Source organism: Cajanus cajan, chromosome 3, assembly GCF_000230855.2.
Source record: "Cajanus cajan strain Asha chromosome 3, NIPB_CcT2T_4, whole genome shotgun sequence".
Lineage (NCBI taxonomy): Eukaryota > Viridiplantae > Streptophyta > Magnoliopsida > Fabales > Fabaceae > Cajanus > Cajanus cajan.
In genome coordinates, this window is record NC_138519.1 from 4,953,921 (window position 1) to 4,974,929 (window position 21,009).

The 21,009-nt window shown below is 30.9% G+C and overlaps 3 protein-coding genes and 1 non-coding gene across 4 annotated transcripts; 3 read left to right on the plus strand and 1 right to left on the minus strand.

Moving 5' to 3' along the window:
• Positions 1-491: 491 nt before the first annotated feature.
• LOC109797614 (P-loop containing nucleoside triphosphate hydrolases superfamily protein) lies at positions 492-6,131 on the plus strand. The gene is made up of 7 exons (XM_020357716.3): positions 492-877; positions 952-1,076; positions 2,858-3,008; positions 3,851-3,961; positions 5,242-5,380; positions 5,477-5,592; positions 5,699-6,131. Exons 1-7 carry the CDS (start codon positions 626-628, stop codon positions 5,864-5,866), a joined length of 1,062 nt encoding a protein of 353 aa, XP_020213305.1. The 5' UTR covers positions 492-625; the 3' UTR covers positions 5,867-6,131.
• Positions 6,132-8,156: 2,025 nt separating this feature from the next.
• Positions 8,157-8,237, plus strand: TRNAL-AAG (transfer RNA leucine (anticodon AAG)). Its single transcript has one exon. It is a non-coding gene; the product is annotated as a tRNA-Leu (tRNA).
• A 3,629-nt stretch (positions 8,238-11,866) lies between these two features.
• On the minus strand, positions 11,867-14,085 carry LOC109798817 (ubiquitin-related modifier 1 homolog 2). Its single transcript, XM_020359216.3, has 4 exons — positions 13,928-14,085; positions 13,388-13,463; positions 13,211-13,293; positions 11,867-12,259 (listed from the first exon to the last, which is right to left on the minus strand). Exons 1-4 carry the CDS (start codon positions 13,948-13,950, stop codon positions 12,142-12,144), a joined length of 300 nt encoding a protein of 99 aa, XP_020214805.1. The 5' UTR covers positions 13,951-14,085; the 3' UTR covers positions 11,867-12,141.
• A 149-nt stretch (positions 14,086-14,234) lies between these two features.
• Positions 14,235-18,747, plus strand: SSE1 (shrunken seed protein (SSE1)). Its single transcript, XM_020364462.3, has 8 exons — positions 14,235-14,475; positions 14,974-15,031; positions 15,766-15,982; positions 16,103-16,350; positions 16,455-16,723; positions 17,395-17,462; positions 17,592-17,653; positions 18,060-18,747. Exons 1-8 carry the CDS (start codon positions 14,407-14,409, stop codon positions 18,119-18,121), a joined length of 1,053 nt encoding a protein of 350 aa, XP_020220051.1. The 5' UTR covers positions 14,235-14,406; the 3' UTR covers positions 18,122-18,747.
• The last annotated feature ends 2,262 nt before the right edge of the window (positions 18,748-21,009 follow it).

A 21,009-nucleotide genomic window follows, 5' to 3' on the forward strand; every position in this document is an offset into this window, starting at 1 on the left:
TTTATATATATAATAAATTAATATTTAAATTTATAAAATTAAAATTTAATAATGTAAAAAATTAAATATAATTTTTAAAAATTAAATATTAATTTAAATTGTAAACATTCAAATTAAAAAAAAAAATTATAGAAAACACTTAGTGGGAAAGACAATTTTTGTTCAACTCGTATAATGGAATGTGAATAGAAAAAAGGTTAAAAGGCTAGACATTTCAAAGGGTGGGATAGCTGGCCCTAAGATTTAACGCAGCTGCATACACAAGGCAGGATTCAAACCCCTGACTTTGCTTAAACGTAGATCAACCCTTACCGCTGAACCACACGCTTGGGTTCTATTCAAATATTCTTTAATTCTTAGTGATGGTGCACAAATTATTTATTTTGATAAATAATTTTAATTTTTTTTATAATTTAGAATGGCCAAAAAAGCCAACTAATATATGAATAAATAATTAATTAAAATAATAAGAGTATTTGAGTTAGAGTGATTGATGAGATCAAGATTTGGATTCGTGTCGTGAAAAATTGAAAGTGGTAGCAGGTTGTTGAATTGAAATCCAAGTAGAAAGAGAGAAGAAGAAGAAAAAGGAAGGCACAGTTAGGTTTGCGATTGATCGATCAGAATGGGAGATCAAGCGGAGGGAACGGTCCAGAACGTTCTAGAACAGGAGTCGCTGAAGTGGGTCTTCGTGGGCGGCAAGGGCGGCGTGGGCAAAACGACATGCAGCTCAATCCTCTCCATTCTCTTCTCCACCGTTCGCTCCTCCGTCCTCATCATCTCCACCGACCCCGCCCACAACCTCAGCGACGCTTTCCAGCAACGCTTCACCAAAACCCCCACTCTCGTCAACGGCTTCTCCAACCTCTACGCCATGGTAATTTCCGATTTCTTTTTCTTTGCTTTGCTTTCTTCAATTCTTTCTCTTATTATTATTCTTCCCCTTTGCAGGAGGTCGATCCCACCGTTGAACACGAGGATGTGGGCGGCTCCGATGGCATGGACAGTTTGGTCTCCGAGCTCGCCGGTGCCATTCCCGGAATTGACGAGGCCATGAGCTTCGCTGAGATGTTGAAGTAAGAATACTGTTACCGTTCAGTTTTCGTTGTGTTGGAGATCCCACTTGGCCACTCTGATGACTATATTAGTGTTTATAAGTAGGGAACAATCCTCAATTTACAAGTCTGTTAAGGCTCTTAACCCCACTCTTAAGAGGTTGACTTGTTTTTGAGGCATGTGTGTAGTGTTTGTGATGGGATTGGTGGAGTGATTTAGGTTTGAGGTGTGTGAGAGAGGAAGAGTATGGATTGGTGATTGTGTTTAGTCGTTTAGAACTTGCTTGTTATGAGAATTTTGGGAAAGGGGATTTATCAATGGGCACCGCCACACTAATTAACACATTGAAAAAGAAATGGCGAGAAGAGAGAGAAGTCTAGATATGATAGGAGTTGTGATAAACATGCACCCCAAGAAACAATACGGAGATCGAGCAAGAAAGTAAAGGTAGAGAGAGAAAACAATAGATATGACAAATGGTGTTGAAGGGAGATAGGAAGAAAAATGAGGTGGAAGTGGGATAAAGAAAAATTAGATGCAAGTTAAGTATTTTTTTATATGATTGGGGATCTGATGTGAATGTGATAAAAAGCAATTATTGGTGTGAACGGAGTGTATAATATGTGGTATTGCCCATATATCATCATTCTTTTGGAAAACCCTTGTGGAATCAGTCTTTGAGATTTGAATTCTGAAAGTAGGGACACAGATAAAAATAGGAAATTTTGTTGTGTTTAGTTGTCTATTTTTCATGTGAGCTGCACAATTTGTATGGTTTTCTAATTTCTTGCAAGATTCTTGTTATAGGTTTGTCATCTGCCCTCATGGTTGTCTTTTTGATTGCCACCTCTGCCAGTGATGTAGTAAATATCCTGATTTAAGTCATAGTTCTTTTGCTGTTTCTATCACTCAAGGTGGACAAACAAAAGGAAACATGTTAAGATGTTGTGATATTGATTTTCAATTTAATCATTTGTGTAAATTTGTGGAGATTATTTTTCAGAGTGCAGAGAATATTTTGTTAGTTGTTGTATCCTGTTACTAGGAGCCTTTAGACCATCCTTGAGGTTTTACTTGGGATATTATATGTAAAGCACATAGGTTTTGATGAGTGTCAATTTCATATTTCCACACCCAAGTCATCATTGTGGACGGCCTGATGGTGTTGTTGTCGACATTGGTATGCAGTGGTGGGATGGCAAACAATCTTTTCACATCTTATTCAAAATTGATTCAAATGGAAAATTAGAATGCAAATTTAGATCTCACATGAAATAGTGTAGTTAAAAATATTCCTATTATTGGTTTCTGAGAAATCTTCCTAAAATCCTGTCTAGCAAGTAGCAAGTTCCCACAGCTGCATAAGTAAAAAGTAAAACTACAGCATTATGTAGCCATATGGTTTATGAGAGGGCACTGTTCCCATCACGTGTATGCTAAGCAAATATATAAACTTCTAACTTCTGAGGGTGACTATTAATTTTATACAAGAAAATGGTGAATCTTTTTTATTTTAAAACAGCATACGTCTAAGTAAAGGATAGTTCCAGATGAATCAGTATGTGGCAATCTCAAAATCTAAAGATGAATGCATAATTTGTATCAATACTAAGCTATGTGGATTTTTATTTTCATTATTTATTGATTTGCACAACACTCTTAACCATGTTTGGTTCATCATGAAATATGTTAGTCAAGTATGTGTGGTGCTCCCATTTCTTTCTTTTTCATTCAAATGTCACGTTTCAACTTAATTTTTTCTTCTGTTCAGTGTGTGTTTTGATCTATAATAATTTTGCAGATTGGTGCAGACAATGGATTATTCTGTTATTGTATTTGATACTGCTCCCACTGGCCATACACTTAGACTGTTGCAATTCCCATCGGTTTTAGAAAAGGGTCTTGCAAAAATGATGTCTTTGAAAAATAAATTTGGTGGCTTGTTTAATCAGGTACAAACTTAAGAAGGAATTTTTCCTCATCACATGATATTTTCTTTCTAGTTTAATGTTGACTAGTCTCAGTTTCAGTTTTTAGACTGTGATCTTCAATTTTTTTTATTTTTTTAATTTCAATGTACACTATTCCCTCGTTGTGGAACTGTGATCAGTGCAATATAACATCATTTGTTAACATCTATAGAAGACTTATTTAATATCAAGATCTTAATCTTCAATTACATTCCCACGTTTTTTATTAGATGGTTCTCTGGCCAGTAGATCCAAGTATAGAAACAGATCCACATTTCATTTGGAGATCTTACTGTTTCAGTTTCAACTTCGTGCAATATTCTCATATTCTCTCTTCTTTCATTTCACACACTTTTCCTGTAACTAGCCAAAAAATTTCTCTCTTAAGCATCTGAAAGACTCAAAGTATCATTTTTTTTTATATTCTTTTTATATGTATACTTGATCTTCATAATCAGCCATCTCTTTCAATTTTCTCTTGTTTGTCTCTCTATCTCTAGATTGAATTTCAATATTTTATAAAAAACATTGTCAATAGTTAAGAATAATCTTGTCTCACAATATAAATAGTTTATTGTTAATCTAAAATATAAATTTTCATTTTAAAGTATATTTGTTTTTGAATTTTAATTATAATATAATTTATATTTTAAAAAATTGTATAAATAAACATTTATCAGACTAAAATACTAGTTTACATTATTCTTGTAACATAACTATTTTTGTACCTAACTTGGAACAAACTTCCTTGATGATTCATGAGATGATGTGTTTCGTTTCATCAACTATTGTCTAATTGGAAGCCATTTAAACTTTAACCACAGATGACTCGCATGTTTGGAATGGGTGAGGACTTTGGAGATGATGCAATTCTTGGGAGGCTTGAAGGCATGAAGGATGTAATTGAACAAGTTAATAAGCAATTCAAAGATCCAGTAAGTATTACATTTAATTTCTGTTTAGTATTGTTTTAAAAGTGACAATTTCTTGTTTATCCTTCAGTAAATTGTGGCTTATATCTTGCAGATCAATGAATGTAGTTTTTATTTATTCTCTTGATATCCTTAAACTGTAGTTTGTATATTCCTGGTAGAATTTGACCTTTTAATCCTTAGAAGAAACAATGGAGGTTGGGATGTGATGCACCGATTCAATGAGTATCGCATATGATACATATCCGATACAATGGTACGATGATTTTTAAAAATATAAGATACAATACGTTTAAGATACGTATTAAAAAAATTGAAATCAACACTATTTTTAGAGATATATTTGTTAAAATATTAATAAATATAAAATAAAATTAAAAATCTATTATAAAAAAAAGTTGGATTAAGAATATATTTTGTTTTTATTTTTAAACATTACTAAAAATATATTCTTGGTTTGAATTTTTTAATACTGATATATTTTTTAAACAAAATTATTATGGATACGTGTCCAATATGTATCAGATATGATATGGGACAAAAAAGACGTATTGGTGCATTAGAGGATCTATTAGGGGAGAAAATTGAACTGACACATATTGCTAGTAGCATATACACTGTCTTGACATATTATTAATTTAAAGCCCGAATAATATGGATATGTTACTTATAATGAAAATATTATATTTATTGTTCAAACTGACTTTTTTTTCTTTCAATTGTTACATAGTATTAACCTTGAAAAATAAATATAATATATGTGAGAGGACCGTAAAAATTAAGACGACATGAAGCATTCTTCCACTGGTGTTTAGATTTGATCAATTTCAATGGCTAAGCAATGTCCTTCACTGCATGGAAGCAATATTTCCCTATAATTTTGATAAAATGAATGGGCTTACTTTCCTTCACTTGCATTTACAAATTTACAATTACAATTACTATACTCATGCTTGTTGTCTGTCATGTACCACAATTTTCTTTACATGTTCATGAACATGCTTTTATCTGTTTCTAATTTCCATATTAATGCAGTTATGCTCAAGAGGTAGGATAGTGATCTTTTAACATAAATTGTTAGATTAGTCCTAGTCATTTGTTGTATTGTTTATGTTCCCTTTATTTGGTAATTTAGTACGATCAATTAAGATGTATTATTTGTTGTCTTTGAATTTTGTTCCTGTATATTTATGTGATTAATCTTATTTTCTATTGTATTAGTTACCCAAGCCCGGGTACCAATCCCCTTCCTAAAATAAATTGTTGTATTTCTTTATTTACAGGACATGACAACCTTTGTCTGTGTGTGTATTCCCGAATTTCTCTCTCTATACGAAACAGAAAGATTGGTTCAGGAACTTACAAAGTTTGAAATTGACACGCACAATATCATCATCAATCAAGTAATCTTTGATGATGAAGGTAACATCCTAGTCATATCCATGTTATCCTACCTTTTTTTATTTATTATTTTTTTCCATATCATATTATTATCTTATAATCTGTTTACCCTTGTAGATGTTGAATCCAAGTTACTCAAAGCAAGAATGAAAATGCAACAGAAATATTTGGACCAGTTTTACATGCTGTATGATGACTTTAACATTACGAAGCTGCCATTGCTCCCAGAAGAGGTTAGTTGTTATTCTCGATACTCAGCTGATCCATTTTAGTTGCTTTTTTTCATGTTAATTGCTTGTTTGTTTCATTATCCTTTAATTAGCCTGTGCAAATTGATAGGTTACTGGGGTTGAAGCTCTCAGATCATTTTCAAGACATTTTACATCACCATATCAACCCTTATCTAGTACAGTAAACCAAGTAGAACGGTTAGAGCGTAAAGTAGCAGCACTAAAATGCCAGTTACATGATGCGGAAGAAGAATTGGAGAGACTCAAACAGGCTTGATGTTCTCCATTCATCAATTGTATGCCTTTTTGGTTCGTATTATTTTTTAGTTTACATCTGATAAAGCATTTTTTTTCTTTGTTGGGCTGCCAACACTACCCATTCTCTATTTGCTTTTATTTAATTAATGTCACAACGAGCTTTCTTATGTAAACCTCCCCCCAAAAATGCTAAGGTTAGTCCAATTTGTTTCATGAATATTCTTGTAGCCTTCATATTACGAATCGGATAATTTCTTATTGATATTCTTCCTTGTTTTGTTTTATACGTTCCAAGCAAAAAATGCCATGTTAAAATGTTCAATCGTCCATCATGATAAAGCTCATGTTATTAACGCGGTTGATTTTGGTATACAAGTATCTCGAGGAACCAATTAATAAATGTAAAAGGAAAATGTTAAAAGCGTGCGAAAGTGTATTTGTGAAATGTGCACGATGCAGATTTTCGTGAGGAGTTTATTTTATATTTTTGAAAATTATTAAATGTTTATTTTAGAAAAAAGGGGATTGATTCATGTAATGAATTCGTGCAGTAGGTTAGGTTCATATGAAATAGCACTACTACAATTTAAATATGGGTGCGTGGCAGTACCTGTGATGAAACTCTTGCAATTGTGTCAAAAGTAAAACTATGGACCGGATGGAGTAGTGTTTTGAGAGGACGGTGTAAACATTCATAAAACAGCTTTATGGAACATATAACTCTAAAATTAAACCTTGTAGTTTATTGAAATAAAACTGTAAAACATCTGCAAAAAATGGGTAAACAAAGTACCATATAATCCTCAAATAAACATAATAATGAAATATGTTCTCACGCAAAAGGTTATAAAATATAAAACAGTAGAAACATATAAATGTTCTACGCTAGAAAAATGTGAATTACGGATCCGTTAATAATAAATAAAAAAAACTTAACATATCAATATTAAATATTGTTTAAGGGTAGGCATGACAATCTAACCAGTTCCCGTGGGTACCCCTGAACCCGCCCCGATTTGGACGGGGAAAACCCGTGTTTATCGGGTTCGGTTTTCCCCGATTGATAAAATCGGGGGTGGGGGCGGGGATGAGGATGTTAATACCTACCCTGCCTCCGCCCCCACCCGCATACCCGCCCCCCGCCCCCGCTCGCTTAATAATATAATTAAAAAATTATATATATATATATATATATAAAAATCAAAATTAGAAATATTTATATGTAAAAATTTATATATATATATTTTTTTAAAATTGTTCATATTTATTTATAAATAAAAAAAAAAGGAGCAGGGGCGGGGCGGGGCGGGGAAACCCGAATCCCGCCGGGAGCGGGGATGAGAACCTAGATTTTATTCCTGGCGGATATCGGGGGCGGGAGTGGGGGCGATTTAAATTTGCGAGAGCGGGGGCGTGTTTTATGTTTCCCGCCCCCGCCCCAGCCCCACCCCGTTGCCATGCCTATTTAAGGGTATGTCAAAGCGTTAAACATAAATATAAATAAATAAAAATATGATTTCGGACTTCGGAGGGATTATAGTTTTGATCAACCTTATTTATTTATCATATAAATTAACATGTTTACCCTTTTGTGATCCCTATAAGATGGCCGGTAGTCATTATACCTATGATTGTGAAACAATTTCTGACAAAATAATTTCTTTTACGATTACTTTGGAACAATGTTGTACCTCAAATTTTAGTAAACTAATTCGATATATGTGTATATTAAAAAATTAAATTAAATAAAAATATATATGATATAAATATAACATTTAGAATAGTCGAAATTCAATGTTAAAATAATAGCTTTGCGTAATAATTTCATGTATGTGTATAAATTAAAATTGATCAAGACTCTCCTTCCAAATCATTCAAACAATTAAATTACTAATATCTGTCTAGAAATAAAAAAAAAATTATCAATAAAAAGATACAATAACGATAATGAAATTTTTTTTACTGTATTTTTTTCACTAAATCAAAAATTTAAATTCAAAATTTTAAAGTTTTAGAATCAATCATAATATTTAGACCAACAAACGTTCAATAATAAAGATTGAATTATTACATTGATAAATATTTTTATTATGAATAAATTCCAATAACACCAATGAAGATTGAATTGCTAATATTAACATAATAAGTAAGAGGTTAGGAAGCATCGTAATATAGACAAAATTACAACTTTTAGCTTATTATTATACAATAAAAAATCAAACAAGTGAAAAGGATGACTTTACAAATACAGTTTTTTGAAATTAAAATTAAAATTAGAAATAGTGACCGTCAGCAGTTGTAGCATCAACGTTGAGATGGCCGAGTTGGTCTAAGGCGCCAGATTAAGGTTCTGGTCCGAAAGGGCGTGGGTTCAAATCCCACTCTCAACAAAATTTTTCATTTTTTCATCTATAATTCTTAATCATTATCGATATATGCCACCTTTTGGTTACGCTGACTTATTAGTTAATATGGGAATTCAATTAAAAGTAAGCTTACTGTACTTATTTACACGTTGCAATTTATTCAATTACAAATAAAAAGAATCTTATAATTTCAGAAAAAAAAAATTACATTTCATTGGAAGAATTATAAAACAATAAAAAAAAGAATAAATATTTCATATTATAACACTAACATTTATACTTTATAACAATATATAAAAGCAATCTAACATTTGAATGTATACATTTTTTATGATATTTTTATCTCTTTAATTATTTTCAAATTTCACTTCCTTATTATAAATCACCTACTATTTTTTAATTATTTTTATTTCTTATTTTTCTTTTATAGAAAGTGGAGACAACCATAAAGAATTGTGAAAAAAAAAGTAAGATTAATTCCAATAATTTATTTATTTTATTTTTAAATACATAGAGGTACAAAATGTTAATTTTATGCTAATAATAACAAAAAGGATGTCCACAATTTTTATATATATTTTAATTTTAGGATCTGTTTGAAAGAGTTAATAAATAACTTATTTATATTTATCTTATTTTATAAGTGTTTATAATAGTATTTAGATAAATTATAAAATATTTATGAATAACTCATAAGATATTTTAAACTTATTTTGATAAATTATTTAATATAACTTATTACTTAGCTTATGTGATAATTTATACTCCAATTCGAATTGTGTCCATGACCTAATGACATGGATAATTTTTATTTTTATTTTTTCATTCTTTTACAAAAAAAAATGTTTTAATATTTTGTTATTACTCACTACAAAATTTTTATTACTCTCTCTAAAAGGCTTTTGTTTCTTTTTATTTTTCTCTCCTCTCCAATTTTTTTCCTATCTCTTCCTAAATATTAAAACAATAAAAATTGTCATTCAAGAATTATAATTTTCTCTTTTTCTCACAAAAGCACGTGTCCTTTTTCCTTACTAATGTATAATAAAATCGTTAAAATACCTAATAATTACATTAAAAGTTAAAAATAATTTTTGATTAATAAGTAGGATAAATAATTTTTCAACTCTTATTTCAAATATTTTATTCAGTTACAAGCATTGTAGAATTGTCCAAAAAATAACATATTGTATAATTTCAAACATTTCATTTTGCCAGCTATGGTTGGAAGTAGGCATAAGCGTAATTCTTCGATCCGACCGAAACCGAAGCTATCTGCGTGCAATTTTTCACTTCTAACGTTAATTTTGAATTTTCGAGATTCCAAATTGATTGATTCAATTGGAAATGGGTTTTGTCGATCGAGTTTGGGTTAAAATATTTGAACCGTCAATATCCAAACCCCGACACATAACAATTAAAATTTAAAAGGTATGTCATTGAATTATTTTTTATAGTTGTAGAAATTAGAAACCCTAGTGTCGCAAATGCAACTAGTTTCGTGAGAGTAGTCGTATCGTATGAACCCAAACACAGTTCATTTTTCTCCATCTACCATCGCATAATCGTTTGCTCCTCTCTGCCTACTACCACGAAGACGATCCGCTTGTCTCCTTCTAACACCACGAAGAACAGGTTTGTTCGTCTTCTTCTTCTCTTACATCATTATTAAATCTTCAATAGTTCAGATGACATTTTTGTTTGCACCAATTAAACCGACCCAACTAAATTAAGACCCGACCAACCCAAACCCGAAACACTATACCAGTTAAAAATGGATTGATTTTTTTTTTTTGTCAGTTTGAGCTGGACTAAATATTTTTGACCTAAACACGTCCGAACCCACCCCGTACTCGGCCTAGTTTGAAGCTCGAAATCTTTAAATAAAAATTCGTGAAGGCTAATTCAAGTAACTCAAGTTACGACTTTCCTATAATTTTTGTTATGCATTGGCAAAACTCGAAATGAAATATAGCTACTTCTGTGTTGATTATTTTCCATGATTTCATCATGATTCATGCTACTTCATAATATCCTTATTACAAAACACATTTAGAAGAAAAAAAAAACTTTTTTAGAAGACATTTTATTATTAAAAAATATTTTTTTTATTTTTATTTTTTTATCTTCTATTAAAGATTGTGAATAAATATATTTTTTATTAAATAATAAAAATAACTTAGAAATATATACTTTTTCTCACCGCTTAAATTTTCTAATTATAATTTATTAATTTTATTGGTACTTTGAGTAAAAACAATATCTTCCTCTCACATTACAACTTAATGATAAATAAAAAAGGATAAAAGTATATAATTATTTTATAAAACCGATAAAATCAATTGAATTAACTACTTATATTTACAAGTCTAATTATGATATAAGTTTGTTATAATAAAAATCAAGATGTAAAAAAAAATCCAAATCAATTCATAATCAATCTGAACAATATTAAAAAATTTAATCTAATCCACTTTGTAAAAAAAAATAATTGATTCGGTTCAATTTAACTTTTTAAAAATTCAATCTATCCATTAGTATAAAGTGAATAACTGCATCACACAAAAATCTTTAAGAAATTTGATCCATATTTTTAAAAAATCAAATTGATCCATTTTATAAAAAATAAAATAAAATCAATTTATCAATCTATTTTTATAAAATTGATCAATCCAATTCGATTTAAAATTTTCAAAAATTTGACCCATAAAAACTCCTACCAAGACTAACAAACTCCATAGCTAGCATGAGCCTTGGTGAATTATGAGCCTTATGTAGAAGGGACACTTGCAGGAAGAGATGGGAGTATTTTAAGAACCTCATACAGTTGCTATACTTGTATAAATAGACACATACCTATTAGAGGGGTTTAGAATACAATATATTAGATCCCAACTTTAAAAATGAAATTGACTCTAAGCTTTAAGCAAGTTGGGTGATTAAAAATTGTGTAAAACCCCTATATTTCTAAACAATAATCCACTAAAAATGTCAACTCGTTAACATGTGAGCTATGATGCACCGATACGATACGCGTATCGGATACGACACGTATCCGATACGGTGATACGATTATTTAAAAATATATAGGATACGACACTTGTAAGATACGTGTTCATCAAGGACCAATAGTTTTATGTTTCTATATTAAACATGTTTAAATATCTTATTTAGCCGTAATGGATATTTCATAATTTTTCAAAAATTTGAACACTTTATTGATATATATCACTAATAAGTATCGGTGAAGTATATGAAAGTATCAAAATTGAATAAAATTTTTATAATATTTTTAAAGGCTAGGATACTTCATTGACACGTATCGGTGAAGTATCCAAGAGTATCGTGTCGGATACGTATCGGATACGGATACGTGAAGCAAATTGAAGTATCCGTGCTTCATAGCATGTGGGTATAACTATAAGATAGTTACAAGTGTATGGTTTAAGGAAATATACTTTCTTTCACATTTATTTCTATTTGCACCATTTCATTGAAAAGCAACAAAAAGCATGGTAATACCTTTGCAATTATTAGTAAAAACAAAACAAAGAAAAAACCCTTAAAGCAATTATATCATGACAATATTTATCACACTGATATTCTTGGAGCTAATAATTTGTGTTGTGTTAAGGTCAAAGATTCTTAACTCATTAGTGAAGCAAATCATGGATTAGACCTTGCAGAGTAGGTTACATTGTTAATGTCAGACAAGTTTCACATCCTTGCCAAAAACTGTAAAGTGTAATACCGAAATTTGATTTCAGTGAAAGTAAAGACTGAACAACATTTTGCATACTAGGCTATGTAAGTTGATTCATCCATTTGATAGCCAAAATTTTCGATTATCATGGTTCACTAATGACCTCAACAACTGCGTTTTGTAAGTGATAATAATTACTTCATTAAGCATTCGATTACCTATACCCTAACCACCATGCAGGGTTGATATAAAAACCACCACATCTTTCTCTTCCAGTGATGTATTCAGCTGACCACTTAGCTCCCAATCACAATCATTCACTAGGACAAGAACTCCAGGTCTCCTGCACAACAAATCACAACAAAATTATTAACATAGTGCAGCACCATAATAATACACATGCAGATGGAAGATTTTAATTGTAGTGAAATATGTCTTAATGTTGTGAGGTGTATATTTATAATTGAATCAAATATGTTTTAGTCCCTGAACTTTTGTCAATTTGTTTTTATTTCCTGAACAATTTTTTTTACTAAGTTAAGTACCTAAACTTTTGCTGATTTTTACTTTTAGTCCCTAAACTTTTTCTTCCATTAACATTTTGGTTCTTGGCATCAAAACTTTTTGTTCATGGAGAAATATTTCAGGGACTGAAACCAAATAAAGTTTGTTCAAGGACTAAAAACAATAACTGACAAAAGTTCAAAGGCTAAAAACACAGTTAATCATTTATAATTTACATATTAGGGTACACGTACAACAAAACCAGTGATAAATACATAAGAAGAAATAAAATCCTAAATTTCCCATCCATAAAAATAGTTAAGTATGCTATCTATCATTAATTATAGTTAAATCTTAAATTAGCTAAAGCATAAATACTGCCTTTTCCTCATGTCCACTGAAAAACAAAACCTGTTATGTGCGTTAATGAGGAAACTGACTAATTACTACCAAGGAAAAGGCTCCTCTAAATAAAGTTGTCTTTAAAGTGAGCAAGAGTGTATCCACATTAAATCATTTAGAGTTTGTTTTGATACAAATTTGAAGTGTTTTTGAATCTTTCATAGCTTCTCCACTGAAAAAAAAAAAAAAAAAAAAAAAAACCTCTTAAAAGCTCTTTTAAGCTTGAACTCAAACAGGTTCTTCATAGGTTAAGACTTAAGATTCAGTTTCGTCTCAGATAGTCAGATTAAATTAACAGCAACATACGCTTGATAAACAAGCTAACTTTAGAAAATATCCTTGCTATTACCAATGATGTATTAAAATGTATTTAGATTATCAAACTTACACAGTATCTCCTTTCATGAACATTTCAGGCCTCTCCTTAATCAAGTTGGTTCGAATCCAAGAAAGCAAATCTTTCATGCTTAACTGAGAAAGCATGAAGAAAATTTTCTTAGAATGTCAAGCAGGAAGAATATCCCTTAAATATCATAGTACAATAATATTTGAAATTATATGGTACCTTGTCTTCTCCATTGTGTTGCTCAATATTGACATTGTGAATCTTCTTAGAGTCACAAAGAAGTTCCAATCCCCCCCTGTATGTTTTAGCCATTTTAACAAATCACACAAAAAATTAAGATTCCAACCTTAGATATATGATAACTAGATAAGAAAACAGCAACAGGCACAAAATAAGTAGTGCTGAATAAATGTAATCCAAATACTAAAATATATAATGAACAGAATCAAAGAACAATCTCAAGGAATAAAACGAAACCAGATAACATGAGAGACCAAGTAAATATGATAAACAAACATTCAAATTCTCAGCTATATAAGATACTCAAAAAAGTAATCATCAAAAAAAAAAATCAGTTTTATAAATCTCGGAGAAAAGCGTCACCCCCTTAAAACACAGAATAACAAAAGCCCAACCCCGAAGAAACAAAAACAACAGTCTCCCAATTTAAAAAACTCTTTTTTAATGAAAAAATAAAAATTAAAACTTTATTAAGAAACATAACAAGCAGTGACTTTCGACGGATAAACATCGACTTACCCGAATTCAAGTGTCAGCTGCATACTTAACAACGTTTCCTCGGAACCCCCAAAACCGTGGAGAGAGAAGCACAACCTCTTCAAACTTAAAAACCCTCAATTTGTATTCCTACGCAACTCAAACACCAATATATATACCACAAACTCTTAACCGCACGATCAAAAGATCACCACCGAATCTTAGCGGTTCATTCTTTTAAGTGTAAAACACTCTCATCGCACGGTGTACGAGATAGAAAAGTGTACAAATCAACGGTTACGATCAGATCGTTCAATTCACCGAAATATGACACGTGACTATATCCCCCTATGGGTCATCATTATTGAAAAAATGAAAAAAATTGAAACTCGTCTTTAATTCACGCAATTGTGTGGAAAGTTTACATCTTGACCTATTGGGTCGCGGCCAATCCCTTCAGATTTTGCAAGCGAGGGTTGGATTTCGTGTTTTTTTGTAGAATTCGTAGAGTTTCAGAAGCTATGGAGGCTTATAAGGGATGGGTGAGACAGAACAAAGAGTTTGTGCACTCCTTGGAGTCTTTGGCCAATGTAAGGTTACGTTTTGGGTTAACAATTTGGCAATATTGTTTTTGTTGAATTTAATTAAATGTAATCGTTCTGCTGCTACTATTTTATCAGCCAAAGTGAATTTGTGAGTTAGGTCATGCTTTTGTGTTGTTACTACTCACTATTGTAACGTTTACAACTGCCAAGGAGTACCCAAATTCTTTGAAGAAATGGTGATTTTGATGTGAATTTTGTGGGTTTATAATTTGGCTATTGTTGCATTAGGTTGTATCCTTTTATGCCTTTTTCACTCATGATCATGATTTGGCTGTTTTCTTTGTAAAATCTAACGATTTGGGATTTTGTAACTTTTTCATGAAAATATATTTAGTGAAAATGATGTTAGAAAATAAATTAAACAGACGGTTTTGCTGTGATTGTTGCTTTCCGTTTGTTCAAGTCTATGGAGGCATTGTGTTGAAGCTTAGTTTGTTATAGTGCTTGCCAACAGTTATTTATTGAGGTTGAAAATGTGGACAGGGATTGACATGGCTTCTTCCTGAACGGTTTTCTGAATCAGAGATTGGACCTGAAGCAGGTTTTGTGGATTTTTTTTTATAACTTTTGGCTACTTCTTTTGAGTTTCATTGATAATTTTTTTGTTCGTGACCATTCTTGCCTAGATCAAAAATTGGTTGGAGGACACCCTCGACCCTACAAATTTTTTTGAGTGACAATAATTTACCAACTTTGTCGATGATTAATTCTTGTTGAGGATCTTGGCTGACCACTTCTAGTAGACTATTCTTTTCCTAACATATTTTTTCTTTCTACGAGACTCGAATATGATATTTTGTTTAAGTGAGGCGAGTCCAATTCCATTTGAACTAATGACTTGTTGGTGGACTTCCACCTATTTGACACCTAGCAAGAGAAAGAGAGAAAAGAAAGAGAAGTGTAGATATGATAGGTAATATGATGTGATAGGAAGAGAGAAATGATGAGTGTTAATGCGGTGTTTGTAGTAAAGAGTGATTCATGTATCAGTATCATTACTTTCCCAAAATAAAAGCTTCAATTCTATCTCGAATCACTTGTTCATGTTGACCTTGAAAATGCGAAATAGCTAATAAAAATAAATTTACTTTGCAGAGCCATGGTTCCTGTTGCAAAGTTCAAAAGTCATGTTACATTCTTTTAGTTTACCTATATTTTCTTTAAAATTTAACCACTACTAATAGCCTTCTCTATTTTCTAATTATTTTTCTCCTACTATATTTCACTAGAATACGAAATTGGTACCTTATGGATAAGATCTATGATTTCTTGCAGTAACAACCCTTCTGGGAATTATCACAGCTGTGAATGAACATATAATTGATACAGCTCCTAAGGAAAATATTACAGGCTCATCAGAGCCTTATTCATTTCCTTATCCATTATGCTTATCTGCATTAAAGGATTTGGAAACATTAGTTGAAGTTGTGGCACAACATTATTATGGTGATGATAAGAAATGGAATTTCCTTGCCGTTACTGAAGCAACCAAGTAAGAAGCATAATGTAATTTAGCATATAGCCCTTCCTAATATCCTCAGTCTGTCATTATATTTACGTATGTGTAGTCATCAATCCGTTTTTCTTATTATCTTTAATCACTCTAAATCAGGGTACTAGTTCGGTTATCTTTGTTTCGGAAAAGTGGATATAAGATGCTGCTACAAGGAGGAGAAACACCTAATGATGAGGGGCATTCAGATAGATCTGGTGATATGAAAAACAATCTTGGTGCAAACCCTATGAATTTGGAAGGAAGAGCGCTATCTGCTTTAGTTAGATTTGGAGAAAAAGCCAAGGTGTCAGATTCTGCATGGTTACGCAGGGTTCAACACCAACAAACAACTATGGAACCTTCATGTAACCTGTTTTAAAGACATTTTTTTACGATTAGATAGCAGTGTAATTGATTGCAATGCATGACATATTCGACTAATATTTTTTTGTCCCCTGCATTTTTACAGCTTCAAAGGTAGATAGACCAACACTTCTCACCTTATTGTCTGAAAAGGGTCTTCGAGGGGTGCTGTTTTTGATTGGAGAAGTTCTATTTATTAGTAGACCACTTATTTATGTTTTATTTATTCGAAAATATGGTATTCGATCATGGACCCCTTGGTTCCTTTCACTGGCTATTGATTGTGTGGGAAACAGTATTCTTTCACTTGTTACAACATCAGTGGTTGGTGGGAAGGAGCAAATGTTTCATTTGTCTGCCCCTGAAAAGGATGAGGTTTGTGTTTCTTTGGACTTAAGAGGCATATACACAAGATGCACTGTCTTGGGCGTGTTTAAATAAACTTTTTCAAAAGTACTTATAAAGGAATAAAATAAGAAGGAAAAATGAAATTAACTTTCTCGTAAACTAAATTAATTTATGCATAAGGTAATTTATAAAAATTTTGTCATATTAACTTTTCTATAAACTTATTTTTAATTTATGTATAAATTAATTTTAACTTATGAAGAAGTTAATTTTTTTTTTTATAGAGAATAGATAATCAGAAACAATAAAGTGTCAATCACCTAATACAAAATAAACATACTATTAAAAAATTATTACTAATAATAATGCTCATACTTTCAACATGCTCAATAAATGTTTTGGGTGGTAATCTTTTTGTTGAAGGATCAGTTATCATAAAATTTGCGCTAATATGTTTTGTTGACACTATTTTTAAACTTCTTCCTTCACAGCAAGATACTTCAGCACCATATACTTAGCACCCTTAGGGTACTTTTATTTCCTAGAGAAAAACACCACTCTAGAAGTGCTTTTGAGAAGGTTTATCCAAATAGACCTTTAATGTCTTTTGAATTGAATTTTTGCTGTTAAAACTGCATTCAAAACTGTCTTGTTTCCTAGTCATGCTCAACTCTAATGCTGAAATAGTTTTGCTTCAGGTTAAACGGCGGAAGCTGCTATTTGTTCTTTACCTAATGAGAGATCCATTTTTCAGCAAGTATACTAGGTAACAATGATTTTATATTTTGTTCTCAATTTGTTTTTTCTTTCTTTCACATTTTTAACGCTTTACATTTGACAACACGCTACTTTCAAGTTGGAAAAAACATGACTAAAATGTCTTATGATGTTTCAGGCAAAGACTTGAAAGCACTGAGAAAGTTTTGGAGCCCATACCTATCATAGGATTTCTCACAGGTGTGCTTCATACTTATTTGTATCCATTGTTTCCCTTCGGTTTAATTACCCTCCCCTTAGTTTCATCAACTTTACATTTTAGGCCTTAATGTTAAAAGTGTTCCATTTTAGTCTCTATATACCATTTTTGTTCCTTTTTAGTCCCTGACATCTATTTTTACAGGGACCAAAAGGTAAAGTTGATGATGAAACTATAAAGACTAAAAGGAAACAAAAACGGTGTGTATAAAGATAAAAAAGGAATATTTTTTGTTATTTGGACTAAAAGGTATAGTTGATGAAATTATATAAGGACTAAAAGAGTAATTAAACCTTTCCTTTTTAGCACCTTACGTTCTTGTAGTCATCATTTCGGCTAGGTATAATACTTTGAGCATCTGATCTGTTTTTCTAATGTATGTTACAGCAAAACTTGTTGAGCTTATGATTGGAGCTCAAACACGATACACTTACATGTCAGGATCATGATATAAAATCCAGAAGAAACGCCTAATTACCCTCCAAGATCGTGAGAAGGTTGATATCCTTACTCCTCTGCCACACTATATCATGTTCCAGATTTTTCACACGATGAAGAGATGTCAAATCCACTCTTATGATTGAAAAGTAACAAACCATGCAAGCTTGAACATTTCTTTTGCGCAACAATCCCAGACGTAGAAAATGTTTGGAAGGATGGTTACACTATCAAGAACTGAGTATAAATTGGAACATTTCTTTGGGAGATTTTGTTCTACTCCTATACACAATAAAGGTGGGTGAGATTACCCTTGTGGTTATGAGCATCATCTGGCAAGTTACTCTCTGATTCTTGAACTCAAAAGTATAATTAGTTCAAACTTGTTAAGTTTTAAGCTTATCTTCCATCAACATCCATTTGTGGACTATGTTGAATTATGCATTTTTATCTCAAAAGGTAAATGAAGAACCATCTGAGGCAGTGATGCTGTCGATGTTGTGTATTTTTCTATATCAGCTTGAGCTTGTAATACCTGTGCACGAAAATTACATATATTATACTTCAGCGTTACTGTAAACTACTCAATATCTTTGTATTGTTGCAGTTGTTTGGTAAGCAAGGAGATTTTTAATTAGTGTTCGCTTGGCAATATGAAATCACAATTGCATATCAAAATTTGGAATTATAACTATGAGGCTTAAATTTTGTTTTAGAATTAAGATGACAATTTTAAGGTTTTGTTTCATGAAATTCTAATATGACTAGAAGTAACATTTCCTGTTAACATTTACTATTTAAATTATAATTCCTAACCCTATATCTTTTTGCTATGAATTAATATTTCGTGTTAACATTTACTATTTAAATTATAATTCCTAACCCTATATCCTCATGCTATGAATTAACATTTCCTGTTAACATTTACTATTTAAATTATAATTCCTAACCCTATATTCTCATGCTATGAATTACTTTCAAATTATGTTGCATTTATTATTGTTGTTCCCATTGTCACACTTGTTATTGTCATCGTTATTATTATTATTGTTATTTTTATATTTTTGTTTTCACTTCTGCTACAAACTTTATTTTCTTTTTCTATTGTAATCACTACTAACAATTATTGTTGTAGTAGCCACCACTATTATTAACAAAATGTAACCATTGTCATCAATATCACATGGACACCACCTTCTCACGCCCACTAATACCATCAATGTCACATGCATATTTTTTTCACTTAAACTTAATGAAATATTGTCCATAATTATCCCTAATTAGGAGTAAAAATAGAATTTCAGCAAAAATAGAATTAAAATTCTATTTAGAATTACAATTTTACACTTTGCTTTTTTACGACCAAACATAATAATTGTGATCCAAAACCAATTCTAATTTTGACAAGATTGGAATTGGAATCACAATTTAATACTATAATTCCAATTTTGTGCAGCGAATGGATCCTTATGGTACATTTGAAAGTGAGGAAGAAAATAGAGGAGAAAATTGATTTTTTTTTTTAGTTTAAAATTTCCTTTCCGTACTTAATTTTTTTTTTCTTCAATTGAAATTTTAAATATTTCTATTCTCTCTCTCTTTTTCTCCCTCTATGATCCAAACTTAGAGATATGTTACTAATATACACTCACTTATTAGCACTTTTAATTTGATGCACGATTATTAATCTTTCGAGATTTACTAAATTATGAATTCATTCCTTATTTAGTAGGATTATATGAATTTCAGTCGTAATAAAAAAAATAATTAAAAATAACGAGTTGTTGATATTTTTCTTTAAACTATGGCCATGACAATGAACAAGATTAAGACTTAAGTATCATAGTATTTCTTAAATGGACCAATTCAAATTGGACTGCGATTAAATGGACCGGTCCATATGTGCCTACATTTGTTGTTTGTGTTGCATTCCATTGGTGGGTTAACCCAAAATGAAATTTCTTGTCAAAACTTTCAATGGCTAAGAAAAATTTTAAAATATGTATTTTTTATGTGGCCGAATGAGTTGACCAGTAATGTTACAAAACAAATTTGTTTAACTTATAAATCTACAATTAAAGGACCTAAATTCTACGTGATTCAAAGCAAAAGTCATGGCTACATAACTAGTTCCACTAATCATGATTCATGATACATATGCCCACCACTACTTGAACACATATTGATATGGGTGTCAACTTCCATGCTTGTTTCAATTAGTATCTATACATTTAAGCATTGTATCATTATTTTATTTTAATTAAATAGAATATGCTTTCTTTCAATTTGTATTCTTTATTCCAAACCGGTAGCTCAAAGTCACAATTTTAATGTTAAAATTAATAATTGAATGGTACTAATTAATAGTGTAACACTTTATTAAAAAATATTCGAAGATCCTTCAAACCTCACTTGTATAAAATATTTAATAAGTATGTTATTAATCTCGCAGTCACACCATACTCATTTGATAGGTGAAATTCTCAGTTATTGTGAGTAATTTTGATGGATATTCATTAAAACTAGGACCAATTACCATCCTTATTTAATTATTTTACCAAACTAAAATGTCAAAGATAACATGCATTTTTAATTATGCATTTAAGGTAACATTAAATCTAAGATATTAATGTATCCGTGTCACGAATTTAATTTTTCTAAACTAGGGTCCACTCTTAAAAGAAGAAAATACATATTCATAGTTATTGAATGAAAAATTAACGAGAGACTTTTTACAGCTACAACTTCACACGCGCGCGCGTATAACACATAGTATCACAAATCACAATCTAACAGAATTTAAATTAACAGCTACAACTTCATATTTTCTTTTACTTTTAACATTATTAATTTAGACACAAATAATAAATAAAAAACCAATTTAGATGAGTCAAGTCTT

Excerpts from the sequence above, each read along its gene's own strand:
- LOC109797614 (XM_020357716.3), top strand. The coding sequence starts at position 626 with ATGGGAGATCAAGCGGAGGGAACGGTCCAGAACGTTCTAGAACAGGAG. Across the intron at positions 1,077-2,857 it reads AGCTTCGCTGAGATGTTGAA|ATTGGTGCAGACAATGGATT; the intron begins GTAAGAATACTG and ends ATAATTTTGCAG. Across the intron at positions 3,009-3,850 it reads TTGGTGGCTTGTTTAATCAG|ATGACTCGCATGTTTGGAAT; the intron begins GTACAAACTTAA and ends CTTTAACCACAG.
- LOC109798817 (XM_020359216.3), bottom strand. The coding sequence starts at position 13,950 with ATGCAGCTGACACTTGAATTCGG. Across the intron at positions 13,464-13,927 it reads CAGCTGACACTTGAATTCGG|GGGGGGATTGGAACTTCTTT; the intron begins GTAAGTCGATGT and ends TAAAACATACAG. Across the intron at positions 12,260-13,210 it reads TTCATGAAAGGAGATACTGT|GAGACCTGGAGTTCTTGTCC; the intron begins GTAAGTTTGATA and ends TTTGTTGTGCAG.
- SSE1 (XM_020364462.3), top strand. The coding sequence starts at position 14,407 with ATGGAGGCTTATAAGGGATGGGTGAGACAGAACAAAGAGTTTGTGCAC. Across the intron at positions 15,032-15,765 it reads AGAGATTGGACCTGAAGCAG|TAACAACCCTTCTGGGAATT; the intron begins GTTTTGTGGATT and ends GATTTCTTGCAG. Across the intron at positions 17,654-18,059 it reads TATCATAGGATTTCTCACAG|CAAAACTTGTTGAGCTTATG; the intron begins GTGTGCTTCATA and ends TGTATGTTACAG.